General features: G+C 26.3%; 1 protein-coding gene across 3 annotated transcripts in view; it reads right to left on the bottom strand.

Annotated features, from left to right (window-relative positions):
• Positions 1 to 14,932, bottom strand: part of LOC107445441 (dilute class unconventional myosin) — a 130,442-nt gene that overhangs the window by 98,157 nt on the left and 17,353 nt on the right. For all 3 annotated transcript variants that reach the window (XM_043053814.2, XM_043053816.2, XM_043053815.2), the window contains exons 7-9: positions 7,055 to 7,280; positions 5,382 to 5,489; positions 2,740 to 2,861 (exon numbers count right to left, since the gene is read on the bottom strand). In XM_043053814.2, coding sequence (XP_042909748.1) covers positions 2,740 to 2,861; positions 5,382 to 5,489; positions 7,055 to 7,280 — 456 coding nt within the window. The remainder of the gene's footprint in view (positions 1 to 2,739; positions 2,862 to 5,381; positions 5,490 to 7,054; positions 7,281 to 14,932) is intronic.

Here is a 14,932-nt window from a genome sequence, read left to right as displayed (position 1 = left end):
TAAAAAATTTACTGGCTAGATACCATGTGAATTAGTTTACTTATGCATAGATAATTATTTAAGACCTATGATTATTTTAATTGCGGAGGGATCTACACTAAAGTCTCCTTAAGTGTAATTAAAATATGTTGAAACTTTTTACAGCAAAGAATTGAGTTTTCCCACCTCCAAATGGTCCCTTAAATATCATTGTAATATATTTCTTCAACTTTTAATTCTCCAGATATCATATTTTATTAATTTGATTCGATGTTAAAAATAGTTTGATCGTTAACATCACACGGGAGTCACAATGGACAACGGTCAGGATATCACGATTAGTAATGATCTGAAGGCAATCCTAAAAACAAGTGTTGTGCTCTATTAAAATTTAGACATAAAAAAATAGATTTTGATACATAAACTGTTCTTCATTAAATGCTTCTCAACTAATCATCAATTTATTTTAAAAACAAAACTAAAATAAAATTTTCAGTCACAAAATTGTATCATTATTTTCTAATTTAGGATTCAATATTTTGCTGAGTCATTAATTCACTTTGTTCAATTTCCTATTCTCCCTTCATTTACTTGCTGTATCAAGAATCATTTCCAGTAGTTATAGAAATTGTATTCGAGACGTTAATTTATAATAATGAACTCAATTTAAAAATTAAACAATGTATATGAGAAATAAATACTTTAAAAATCACAAAAGTTGTTTTTTTTTTTAACTGGATGTACAGCTAAGGGAGAGGGTGAAACCATTTAAAAGAAACGCTTCGTATATGGCAATAGCAACATAGTAAAAAAAATTTAATTTAGTTTAAAAATTATATAACGGTATTTTTCTAATTAATAATAAAAATATTTGGAGTAAAAATACATTCAATTACGTCAAAAAGCAAACAATCACAAAGAATAGTTTCAAAATTACAGAGGAACCTTCCAGCAAAATAATCCTATTTGACGAAATGACTTTGTCAATGAAATGTCCCTGCTCAAGAATTGCCTCCAGTGTTTCCCAAACTTATGACTTTTGTTTACCCTTTCTAAATTTTTCGTAACACTGTGTAGCACGAATAAAAAAAAAAGCATTTTTTACTATAAAAAATGCACAAAAGTTAAAAATCACAACTGGCTGTTGACACCGCTCATTATTAACTATTAACTCTGCAAAAAATAGCCAATAGAAAAATACGTAATCGTTAATTTTCATGTCTAACTTTGTTTTTAAATAAAATGTTTTTAAATTTTTGTTTGTAGCAAGATATTTTGCATCAGAACATGTTAACTGTTAACCCGCTAAACTGTTCCCATACCCCTGGAGGTTGTGTACCATACTTTGGGAAACACTGAAATAGCCTAAGGTTGAAGTGATTGCCGCTGAAAATAAACACGATCCCAAAATAAACATGAACACTCCTAGTCTCTGTTACAATACTGTAAATAAACGCCTACAAAAGAAACTCAATATTGAGTCCTTTAAACAACAGTAAATGTAATAGTTATAATAAGAGGGGAGCCACAACAGGATATTCACAACAATATTTTGTAGTTCAGCAAGTGAGTAGTTAAGATATGAAATTGCAATGTGAATTTTATTTCATTAAAAAAAAATTCCATCTGCTGTAAGCGAGAATGATGAAAAGAGGTGTAAAATTATAAAAGATTTTGTAAAATAAAAAAAATGTAGAGTTAATCAAGAAAATTTCTGTTCAGTAATAATTTGGACTTATTATGAAAAGGGGAAGAAAGGATTAAATTTTTTTTTGCATTCATTCCACTTAGTATAATATAATATATTAGTAAATTCAAATATTTTATTTTCATAGATTTTATGCAGTTGAGAGGCCTAGAGAACTAAGTTTTGTATCATTCTTAGTTTTTAATGACAAAGCAAGTCTATTAATTTCTTCATTATTTTGTAATATTTTATACTTATGTTTTTGCTTTTTCAAACTGTTTTCTTTATCAAGTGGCTCAACATGCCTAAAGTAAACATATGTAACATAGCTAAATTTTTATTAAAAAAATGAGTTAAAATGTTTAATTTTTTTGAAAAAATTTTTTTTTCTTCCCCGCAAAGACAAATTTCAAGATAGTATATACCTATGAGATCACAACAAAAAATATTTTCTAGTTTAACATAAATATATAAACCATGTAGTTGCATAAAAATGTTAGTCTTAAAATAACACACAATGACATTTTAATGACATGTTACAACAAGAAAGTTTTTCATCATGGGATTAACACTGTTTAAGAAAAAAGTTGAATAAAATATATTTTTTCAAAAAAATTAAACAAATTCCTTTCATTTTTTTTAAAGAACTGAGCCTTGTTACATATTTGATAAAATGGCATTCAAACTGAGCAAAATGACAGAAAATTTAACTCTCTAGGTCAAATAGTTTTACAGCTGTTTAAAAATTATAAATTGCTAAAAAATTTATCAATTTTACAAAGACATATTCTAAAACAAATGGTGTGAAAATTCTGAAACTTGTTATTTTTTATATTTGATAAAATACTTTGACATACAAAAAAAATGCTAATGATTTGATAAATAGTATAAACTAGGGATCTCTTTTAAAAAGATAAATAAAAATAAACAAGAAAACAATTTTTCAACACACAAATAAACAAAACTACATGCATTACAGAATAGAAATATTTGCAATGTAAAAGAATGCAATATAAAAAGCTAGGACTAAAAAAAAAATTAACATAAAAATTAAATTACTGAAAGAAAATTACTGGAATGGCTGAACTATCTGCATCATCTTGATTTTTGCCTCCTTTCATTACATGAATGTTGCCAAGGTGCAAAATGGCAGAAAGAATTCTAAATATCATCATTTGTTGAGCATGGGAGAATCCTGTAATAAATTTTACAAAAGGTTGTCATTTTGCACTATAATACAACAAATACAGTAAAAATCATTGAAGGTACCAAAAAATTATATTCTGATAGGTTCTCTGGGGTGCTTATTATGAAAAAAAAACACATGTATGAGCAATTAAGTAGGAAATTGAGTATTAAGTAGGCGAAAATTCAACAGAAATTTAACTATACATTTAAAAAAAAAAATTTTTTTTAAGGAGAAAATTGGAAGAATTTATAAAAGTTGTTTTTTCTTGTTGCAGTTGTTTGATCAGTCATGATTAAATATTCAAAGCTGGGTAATTTATTATTGTGTAATTATCAGCAAGTGGTAGTTTATTATTGTTTAAATTAAGTAGCTTTTCTTATGTTAGGTACAACTACTAAGTTCAAAAAATTCCTTTCATTGTAGTCTAAAATTAGTAGCTTTATATATCACAGTGAATGGTCATGTTTTGTTTTCTAATGTAAAAATTAAAAAAGAAAGTATTGTGTTAAAAGGGGAAAAAATGGTACTGTCTGCTTGCCAAATGACTGCAATGGAATAAAATTCTTGACTGTTCAAATATAATGTCTCTCGTTTTGAAGATTGATTAAGAAAAACTACGAATGTAATTAGTGCAAAAAGAGGGCAAATTAAAATCCCGAAACTGGGACCCAAGGATCTGTAATTCCCAAAGTCTAGTAGAATCACTGGGCCTATAAAAACAGTTTACACTTGAAATGAACACTAACTGAAACTATATGCGTATTACTTAAATTATAATAAATAGTATATTTTAGGTAGAAAGGCCACCACAGGAATCATTTTGAACACTCACGTTGATTATGAAATTCAAAAAAAAAAAAATCATAATAATAATAATAATAAGTAACATTGAGATCTTTGATGTGAGATCTTTGATATGACATTTCTTCCAATTTATACACATCATGATTTGATTTGGATATATACACTTCAATTCAACTTAGATCTGTTAATCCGCTAGACTAAGGAGAGTCTTACAAAGTCCTACTTTTATTTTACTAAAAGTTGGTTCAAAATAATATAATCTCTTTATAAAATACATAAATTTGATATAAAAAAGAAATTAAATAAACAAAATAAATTAATAAATTTAAAAAAAGCTAGAGAAAGGAAGGTAAAGGCAGTCTTCCAAAAAATTTTTTAAAAAATCAGTGTGATATGACAATAAATTTGCTATTGCATTATCCATATTTTAAGGAGCATATTTATAAAGTTATTGTTTAAATTATTACTATTGTTAGAAAGAAACTCAAAGCAAAAAATTTCAAAACAAGTAAAGAGATATATTTGAAATTAAGTTTTTAATTAGAACTAATCAAACATTTGCTTTACGTTAAACAGGTGTGCCTAGAGGGGGTTCCAAGAGAGACAATTTGAGAGGGAATGGTTTTTTTTTAGAAAAATATTTTAGATATTTGTTGTACGACAACAACACATGAAAAAATTGAGAGTACTAGATATTAGAGCTGGTTAACTTTATCAATGCAGGTCTAAAGTTCAAATAAGTAAAGTTTCTTAGAGAGAAATGAATTTTTTAAAAGTTTTTTAAAGTGATGTAGCCTCTTTTTATTCTCAATTTTTATTTTATTTTGTGACTTCTTGACACGTCTTGACATCAAAATCATTTCTTGTAAATGCTTTCAAAAATTTCAAATAGGAAAATATATTCATGATTTTACAGGACACTGTACAATTATAAAATTATGCTAAATTAAAATTTAAACATGTTTTTTATATACTTCAACATCAGGAAAACAATAAAAAATTATTACAGAGGGCTGTTACAAAATAACTTCAAATGTTTCAAAAAACAATTCAATTAAATTGTTATAAGTTTTATAAAAAAAAGACTCAACTTTAACCTCTTCAAAATCATTAAAAAATTGAAATTTTGTAAAAATGTAAACAGTTTTAAACAGTTTACACACATTAAAAAATTGAAATTTTAAAAAGGATTTTTAATTTAGTTAAGTTTTATCTAAACAATGATCTGTTCTTAACACTTCCTTTCTTTTCTTATATAAGTACAAAACATTAATCTACTCTACTCAACTGTCACATAAACTTTCTTTACCAATATTGCCAAAAGAGGGCAGCACATAACAGACAGGACTCTGATGCTTATGAAAAGAGATGGAAAAAAAAAAGACAGTGAGCTTGATCTATTTGTATTACAGCTCTAGATTGAAATAGCTGTAAGTCTTAATCCATTTCTGTTGAAAATTAAGGAATGAATGTAGATAATTAACCCATTAATGCCTTCATTTCTTACATGAGGTGACACAAAAGAGCTTCTATTAAAAAAAAAGTGGTAATTCTTTAACTAAATGAATATTTTCTTCTGTTAGCTACTACTTGATTTTTGAAAAGAATCTTGTTTCAGATTAGAATAAAAATTACAGAATTCTCATAATTTGGGTGACGTATATGTCATGCTAGGTCAACATGAGTTTTGATGGTTAGTATAATTAACCAATGCAATATTACCTAATAAGGAGAATGCATTTTTTGTGTCTTGAAAATTTTTTGCATCATCCACTCCAGAGATTTCAGGAGCCTCTCCAAGGTTGGTGTAATGAAAGTACGAGCTGTCACCTAGAAACACATAAGAAAAAATTAAAAATTTATCAAGAGAAAAAAGAGAAGAAAAAACTGCAATTACGCTATACATGTAAAATAAACATTTTTAAAAAAATTAAATCTCTTACCTTAAAAAATTAAATTTCTTATAAAAGTTCTGATTTAAAAATAACATACCAAGTTTACATTTTCCCATGAGTGAGAAGAAAGAAAAAGAGGAAAATTGCATAATGCATCAATAATAAAAAAAAATATTTTCCTATGCAAAGAAAATAACTTTATTGTATTCACTTAGCTATCACCACCATAAGAAAACTCAAATGATACAATGTTTGAAAGCAAAACTTAAATGGGATTTTTGATATTGTTTGTTCTTAAAAAGATGATCTATACTTGAAACCTATGATTGAAACCTTGAATCGCATTCAATTAATCCTATATTTATTCATTTTTAAAAATTAAGTAGAAAAGTTTCACAACCCACTGCCGCCCATGGGATGAGAAATGCTGAAAAAGAAAGAAGTGAAGGAGCAAAAAAAAAAAATAATAAATAAATAAAATCTCTGTACTTAATTAATAAAATTTACAGCAAACAGAAATAGCAAAGAACAATAATTTAATCTATCAAAAGAGTAAAAGTTTTATTAGTTAAGTTATTAGAGTAAAATATTTAGAGACAAATTTTCAAAAAAAAATTCAGAAGAATTTATTCCAAGTTTGATAAAATCAAAGATCTGATTGCAAGTTTGCAAAAATATGTCTTGTGATTTATTTATTGAAACTATCAATATTACAGTACTCATTTTACTTAACTTACTATAGTAAATTATGAACAAAACTTTTGATCCAATGAAAATTGTAGAAGTTATGTTCCAATTATATGTCTCATATAATAATAGGACAAAATTAATGAAGTGGCTTATTAAAATATCAAAAATGATAAGTTTTTACGCAACTTTGTAATTTAATAAATAAAAAAAAAATTACTTGAAAACAATTTTATTAAAATTTTTTCTTTATTAAAAATTGAAGATTTTTATAGCTGTTTTTTTAATCGATACCTTTAGGAATTTGGCCCCCGACCCAAACCCAGCAGGTTTCTTTCAGATAGGGATTACATGAAGTCTGTTTTTTTCCTCACATTTTATCATTTCTAATCAATTTTCTTCGCAAATATTGTTCTTTGAAATCATTGTTTAACTTTTACTTTTCATACAAAATTATATCAAGTAAAACTCATTTAAATAATATTGGTTTTACAAATAAAATTTAATAAAAATGGATTAAATATGTAAAAAAAAATAAACTACATGATTGAAAAAAATATTACAAAATTATAATACATTTCTTATTTATAAAAAAATCCTCAGTATTATGCATACACATTACACTTGTTGTATTAGTTATGTGGATTGTAAACCCTGTAAGGTTTCGTAAAATTCATCAATGAATAGATATTATCTTCATGTTCAATATTTCAAAATTAATATGATATTTTTAGACTTAAAAAAACTACATTTTCACTTTAAAAAAAAACCTTCAATTCTAGATACTTCTTAATTGAGCAATCATACACATACCTAACTGTAGATCCTGTAACTCTTCAAGTTCAGAGGATGCACAAAGTTGGTAGAAAATGTGATAATTTCTCTCATCTGAAGCTTGAAAGACGACTCTAGACTTTTCTAACAAATATGTTCGCATGTTTGCCCCAATAATATTATATCTTGAATTAAAATCTATTTCAATATACTTTCCAAATCTTGAGCTATTGTCATTTCGTGTCGTCTTAGCATTTCCTATTGCCTAAAACATAAGACAACTTCATGAGTAAAAAGAAAAAAATTAATAAGTTTTATATAAGCTGCAAGCATATAGAACTCATAAAATAAGTTAAAAATATGGTGAAAACATGGTAAATTATAAAGATTAATGAAAAGAGAAGAAAAAAATTCTTAAAATATAATATTTTTGATATATTATATTTTAATAATTTTTTCTTCTATTATATATATATATATTATATATAGAAGATATATATATATATTATATATATATAGAAGATATATATATATAAATTAAACAGCCTGAAAACAAAAAAAAATTGAAAAGATATAATCTCTTCATCAGCTCACACAATTATATCCGCAAAAAGGAGTGCTTTCTAATATTGTATCAATATAGTCAAAGCAAAATATATCAATACAATAGTGTGACGAGCACTCAAAAAAATTTATACAAAATAGAACACATTAAGTAAAAAACGTATCAAGCAAAAAACAGAAAATAAAATGTAAAGAAAAAACAGAACAAAACACAAAACGAAGTCTATAAAGCCAGTAGTGAATTCAAATTAACTTACATGTGCCAGAATCTTTCAAGAAAGATTTAAAATATTTTCGTAATAATATTGCCAGTTTACAAAACATGAAAACAAAACTGCAAATGGAGTTAAAAGCATAGAGGGATTTTGTTTCATACCACTTTCTTACAGCAGTACTGAAGCACGTTTGATTTGTTACTTACCAGAGATTAGCCCAAAAATGGATGTATGCAAGGTAATAATATTATACTGGATAATTTAAAGGACTTTATAACTACAAAAATATTTTGTAATTACCGCCATAGACAAAGCTAACTTTTTTCTAATCTGGAGTTAAAAAATTGTAACAATTTCAAGCTTAGTAATTTAAAAAATAATGACATTAAAAAAATTATAGCTTTATATAAGAGGTTAAAAATTAAAATTAGCAATATACAATTTCCTTACTAAATTATCAGTCCTAAATTTCATAAAATTCCAATCAAATTTAAAACAATCACATGTGGATCTAATACCTACTTAACTAAAGCTGGCACCATTTCCTCTAACTACTTAAATATAAAGGTTTTTCTTGGATTATTACTAATAATCAACAAATTTTAGAATTTATTAAACAAAATAAAATCAATGTTATTACCACTTTTGATTTCCTTTTAACAACATTCTCCTTTCTAAACTAAAAGATGTTACTTTCAGATGATTTTAAGAATATCCTTAACTGTGATTTTGATTATTGGAAAACTCTAATTAATTTTTGTTTTTTTAATAATTATCTTTACAATGGAAAAGATATCTTTATTCAAATTGATGGAATTGCTTGAATATCAAGGATCTAATTTTTCATTTCTCTTAGCTAACTTATTTTTGCACTATATTATGAAAAAAATTATACTCTTAATATTAAATTTGTTTTTAAATTTATTGATGATTTAATTATCTTTAATTTTCAAGATTATACAATTTTATTAAATAAATAATATTTACCCCGAGGAATTAATCTTGCTTGGTAATCATGATAATAATATTGCTTTTAATTTTTTGGGATAGTAATTAAAAAAGAAGAAAATATCCGCATCGTTGATTCAGAGAGCGTAGCCAAATCTCGCAACAAAAAACAAGCACCTTTAAAGTAATTTTTAAGCACTTAAAAAATATATTTAAGCACTATATACATTAACAAAATGCAAAATAATTTTCTAAAACTTTACATGATCAAGATAAAATAACTAGTTTCTGACAAAGAACTCTTTTCTTGATTATATTATCCACCCTAAAAAGATCGAGAGATTTTTCAGTTTGAGGGTGGGAAATGAAGCCTGCAATTCAAAATATCGTGCAAAATGCAGCAGAATTGCACATGAGAGTGCAAGAATCTCACCGAACCCAGTCCAAGTATTTCATCAAATATGTAACATGATTAGCGCTATCATACGTTAAGGACCGACGGTAGGCTGAAATGGATAGTGGTTGAATGAATTGTGAAAGAATTGAATAGAACAATGTGAAAACCATGCTTTTGCATAATAATTTTTCAAAAACACCCAATGAAAAAAGCACTTTTAAGGACTGTTAAAAAACGAAAATCGAAAATAAGCACTTTTTAAAAGCGCTATGCACCATGTGATTTATATGATAAAAAAATTATTTGAAATAAATAAACTATTTGCATGGAATGTTTCTAGGAACATTTATTTAAATACAAATTTTAATCAAATGAATAGTATTAAAAAAATATGTAGTAATGTTTATTTATCCAAAAAACAAACTTTTAAAATTTGATAAAAAACAATAGTTACCCAACTAAAGTAATTAAGTTCTATGCAAAATTATTGAGTTTTACTACTCAATAATCTTACTTCTTTGTTAATTTATACTATTGTCTTGTTTTTTCTTTACATTTTATTTTCTGCTTTCTTTTTTTTTTTTTTTGAGTGATATATTTTTTGCTTAATGTGCTCTATTTTGCTTCAATTTTGAGTGCTCCTCACACTGTTGTATTGTTTTGGCTATATTGATAGAATATTAAAAAGCACTCATTTTTGCGGATATAATCTAGTGAGCTGATGAAGAGATTATTCATTTTTTGTTCTCTGCTTTTAAATTTATATAATTTTTAAAAAAAATATATATTTTTAAAAAATATTTTCCTTTTAAAATGTTTCTTTTCATTAATCTTCATAATTTTCCACGCCTCTATATTTTTATTTTATGTATATAGTAGAGAACCATTTATCCGGCATCTAAGAAACGGAGAAAAGTTTTGCTTGGTTTTTCCAGTCATTCTGAACTAGAAGGATCGAGGAAAATGTGGGAGAAGGGTCCATTTGTTCAGAGAAACTCCAATATTTCTTCTGTGACCTTGAAGATCTTTAGATTGAGAGGGGGCAGGGAAGGGACAAATGATTTATTTTCTCCTGTGCGTCCGAAAGAAATCTTTTTTTGATAAGCTGCCGTCAATCAAACATAAAAGAGTGGCATATTGATTCTGTTTTCTCTCTGATTTACGAGGGGACTCGCATTGCAATCGCATATCAGTGAACAGAAGATGAAATAAAAATAATATATCCCTGTACTTCACTAAAAAAAGTTAAATAGGAATACGAATACTATTACTTTCACGAATACAGCTATTTTTTATTCAATAATAAAGTAGGAACATACTTAAGCTAAATATAATCATTTAAAAAATAACCATAATAATAGTTTAGTAAATTATTAACACAATTGGCTGTATTAGTGGGAAAAAAAACAACACAAAAACCATCCAGCTTTATCCAGTCTAGTAAATCAACTCATCAAAATAAAATGAATACATTTTTATTATTGGTACAAGTTAAATGATTCCACAGAGTTTAAAACATCTGCTAGAATCCAAATTTGAGTAGTTAGTTTTTTTAACATATTATTTTTTAAAAAAGTGGATTACATAAGAAATTTTTTTCAACACTTAATGAAAAACGTGAGAAAGTTTTGCCCCTCCTTATAAAAAAAATGATGCTTTGAAAAAGAAAAAAAGAAAGAAGTATGAGTCTGTTTCTCAATTCGGATCCTATTTAATTTAGAATGAAATTTGGGAAATTGAACAACAATATCGTCTGAAAGTAAAATGATGGATTACGAATTCGAATAGTCAGGGAAAATGAGATTTGAAAGAAAAAAAAGTCAGTCAATTGTCAGGGGAATACACAATTTTACCCTGAAACCGAGAATCATCATTGTCAGATAATTCGTCACTGGATCAAATTGTTGGATTTGACTCTTCCATGATTTTGTAATATCGTTATTTGCACTGGCACAATTATGGATTTAAAAAATTTCCTTTTTTTCCGGAACAACCATTATTAGGTGCATCTTCAAGATTCTTCTATTATTCCTAATTGTTTCTGAGTGTTGTCATTTGTATGTCCAAGTTAAGGAGCTTGAAACTTCTGCCTCAAAAGTATTGGCATGTTAGATTTATTTTAAATTCACTTGATTCAATTTTTGTTATGCTTGATTTATTATGACAAATTGCTTTATAATTTCGGATAATACATTATTATTAGGATTATTTATTACAGATAAAACATTTATTTATCGCCTTTCATAAAATAATCTATTTCACATGGATTAATGAAACAATATTTTCTATTGAACAAATTCTGATTCCTTAGCAATGTGGCATCATTTGCAAGTTTTTCTTGATGCGGAATCACATCTGATATCATTAAAAATTTGTCGGCTTTTATAAAAAAAGTAAGAAGATTGTTTATTAATCTAAGCATACAATTATTTATTACTAATAATGGACAATTATTTTATGCAGCAGATTGCAGCTTTCTTTTTTCTTTTTTAAAGCGATACATTTCTGATTCCACTTGTTTTAAGTTTTTTTTTTCAACCCGTCACAATAAATTTTGTACACAATAAATTAATTCATTCTATTTATAAATTTAAAGATTTAAGTTTTTTTTTTAAATTCAGTTGGTCCTATAATATCTTTCCCCATCCGGGGTTTTAATATTTATGTTAGTGCCTGTTTTAACTATTGCTTCCATGGAGTAATTTTCAAGTGTTTTTTTTTTTTTTTAGATTAATAAGTTTTTCTTTAATTTCATAATTTTTTTCTCTTATAATTTGGTATGAAATATATTGTGTTTTTTAATAATTTGTTTTGTTTTATATTAGCCAATTTGTTGATTTTAATTAATCTTCAAAAAATAAATTTGTGAATTTTTTATTTTCTAAACTTATTTTTCTTGTCTAAACTTGCAAATATTTTTATTTCTTTAAATTTTATTAATTTTTATTAATTTATTAATTTTATTATTTTTATTAATTTTTATTAATTTTTATTAATGTTTATTAATTTTTCTATCATTAATTTTTTAAATTCAGGAGAGCTTTTCTTTTTTTTCTTTCTTATTTTGAAATGTGTTACTCTTTTTCAATGTAATTTGGGTTCGATAATTTTTCATTGTAATTTGAGTTCGGGTCTCTTTCATTGTAATTCAGGTTTTGTTTTGTGTACCTGGCAAACTATGTTGCATAATATTTTTGCTTATATTCCACATTACATTGTCTTTATGTTAAGTCTCTGTGTAAATATATAGTGAAAAAATTGAAATCTTGGAGAAAGAACCTTTGTGAAAAAATGTGTCTTGATGGGCTTGGCATACTCGAAATAGAAAGAAAAGAACAGTTGCTAAGGTAAACAAATACCACGTTTCAACAACCAATCAGATACCCACACTACAAAACTTGCATTAACGACACTTTTTAGATGATCCAGAAAGTCGGAAATTCAGACATCCAGGATAACAATTGTCCCGGATTATTGGTTCTCTAATGTATCATATCTACATAAATATAACTTATAATTTTTTTTTTTAATTTTCTTCATTTGTTTTCTTTTATTTCTATCCTTTTTGTATTTATTGTGCTATATGGGCGAATCTCAGGAATCATTAATCAAATTCGATCATTAGGCTGTCCACACCGTAACCCTATCAAACCGTAACCTCAGGATTGATTGATTGAATTTAACATAATAAGGGCATCAAAATTTTCGATGTTCACGATTATTTTCTGATATTTTATGCATTTTTAAGCAATTCTGGAGGTGTAAAAATAGCGTGCCTATTATTTTTTATTATTTTTTTTTTTAATTATCAAAAGTTGAAGGTTTTGGAGATCTGCACATATGTATTAAATATATTGCTTCAAAAAATATTGTTTCATAAATCGATGCCAAATAAATAAATACAAGAGGCAATTAAAAAACTTTTAGTTCGTAATAATAATGTATTATCCAAAATTATAAAACAATTCGTCACAATAAATCAAGGATAACAAAAACTGAGTAACAAAAGTGAATTTAAAATAAATCTAAGATGTGAATACTCTTGAGGCAGAAGTTCCTTAACTCAGACAATTGACAACACTCAGAAATGATTAAGAATAATAGAAGAATCTTGAAGATGCACCTAATAATGGTTGGTTCAGAAAAAAAAAGCTTTTTTTTTCAATCCCTTATTGCGCTAGTGCAAATAACGATATTACGAAAAATGCAAGAGTGAAATCCAATTGGATTGAGTTTTGAATTCTCTGACAATGATGATTCCCGGTTTCAGGGTAAAATTGCATTTGCCCCTGACAATTCTCAGAGCTTACGAATCCGTACAGGAGCTGTACCAAATAATGAAAACACTTTGATACAAACACATTTTTTGATATTTCTCAAAAAATACTTAAAGAATCAGTTTATATCAGTTAAGAATCAGTGACTGTGCAATTTCTCGTACATATCAACGAAGTTTAAAGCTTTTTGAGGTTTAAGAGACCGATAATAAATTACAAATGTAAAGTTCAATTTTATAAAAAAAAACGAATTTTTGTGTCGTAAAGTTTATTTGCTATAACCTTGAAAGTATTTAATAAAATTGAACAAAACTTTTGAATCGGTTTAAAATTGGTTACAAAATTGCTGCGTTAAAATTTGAGAAATTTCTGTTAAAAACTGCACAAGATATGAGTAATTTAAGTAGTTTTATGCTGTGACTTCTCAGAAAAGATTTAAAAAAAAAAAATTCTAAATTTTGTTGTAAATCGAATTTGGAAACAAATTTAAAAAAGTCAGATTTGAATATCTTAAAAATGTAAAAAGTTTTATGCAAATTTCTAAGTAGTTTTCTTACTTTTTAAAAGAAAGCTCAAAATTAGAAGGTATTTTTCAGAAAATTCATCTTGTACAAGATTTATGTGCAAGCGATATGACAATAATGTAAATGAAAACAATAACTGGAGAAGGAGAATTAACTTTGAACTGTACACGATTTATAAACAAGCCGATTTTATTAAATACATAAAAATAAATAGAATAAATTGGATGGCCCACCTGATTCGAATGAGTGATGACAACACAATAAAAAAGATACTGCTTTTTAAACCCACTGGAAAAAGAAAGTGGGGAAGGCCGCGGTTGAGATGGGCTGACTCAATGGAGTCTGATTTTCTTGCAATTAACGAAAAGAATTGGAAATGAAAGATAAATCGGAAGTCGTTATGAAGAAATTTTCAGAGGAAGGCTTACATTGGGCTGTCTGGCCAACTATGATGAGGATGAATAATGTTCTAATAATGGTCCAGACAACAAATTATTAGGCGAAAGAAAAGATACTTTCATAGGGGATGAAACTCAACAATGACATTTTTTACGAAATTTCAATGACCATAAAAACATAATAATCAATAAAATCCAAAAATTTATACTGCTGAAAAGTTTTAAACATAAAATAAAAAAGAATAAAACAAACAGTTGATATCAAAAGAGAAAATAATTATTGCAAGACATGAACAGAAATGAAAGGAAGGAAAGGTATAACTTCCTTCAAGAAATGAAGAGTGTTTTTTTTTCATAATTGACTTTAACAAATTTTAGGGGTTTTACTAACATTTAATTGATGTATCATTTAAAGTACTTTTTACAGGGTGGATAGCCAAATCTTTCAACAAAAGCAAGCACCTTTTAAGTACTTTTTAAGCACTCAAAAAATATTTCTAAGCACTATATACATTAACAAAAAGTAAAATAATTTTTAAAGGCTTTACATGATTAAGATAAAATAACTAGTTTCTGACATAGAACACTTTTCTT

The sequence above is a fragment of the Parasteatoda tepidariorum genome, chromosome 6, assembly GCF_043381705.1.
Source record: "Parasteatoda tepidariorum isolate YZ-2023 chromosome 6, CAS_Ptep_4.0, whole genome shotgun sequence".
In the NCBI taxonomy this organism is placed as follows: Eukaryota; Metazoa; Arthropoda; class Arachnida; order Araneae; family Theridiidae; genus Parasteatoda; species Parasteatoda tepidariorum.
The sequence above is the reverse complement of the archived record's forward strand: the minus strand, read 5'-3'. Positions and strand labels throughout refer to the sequence as shown.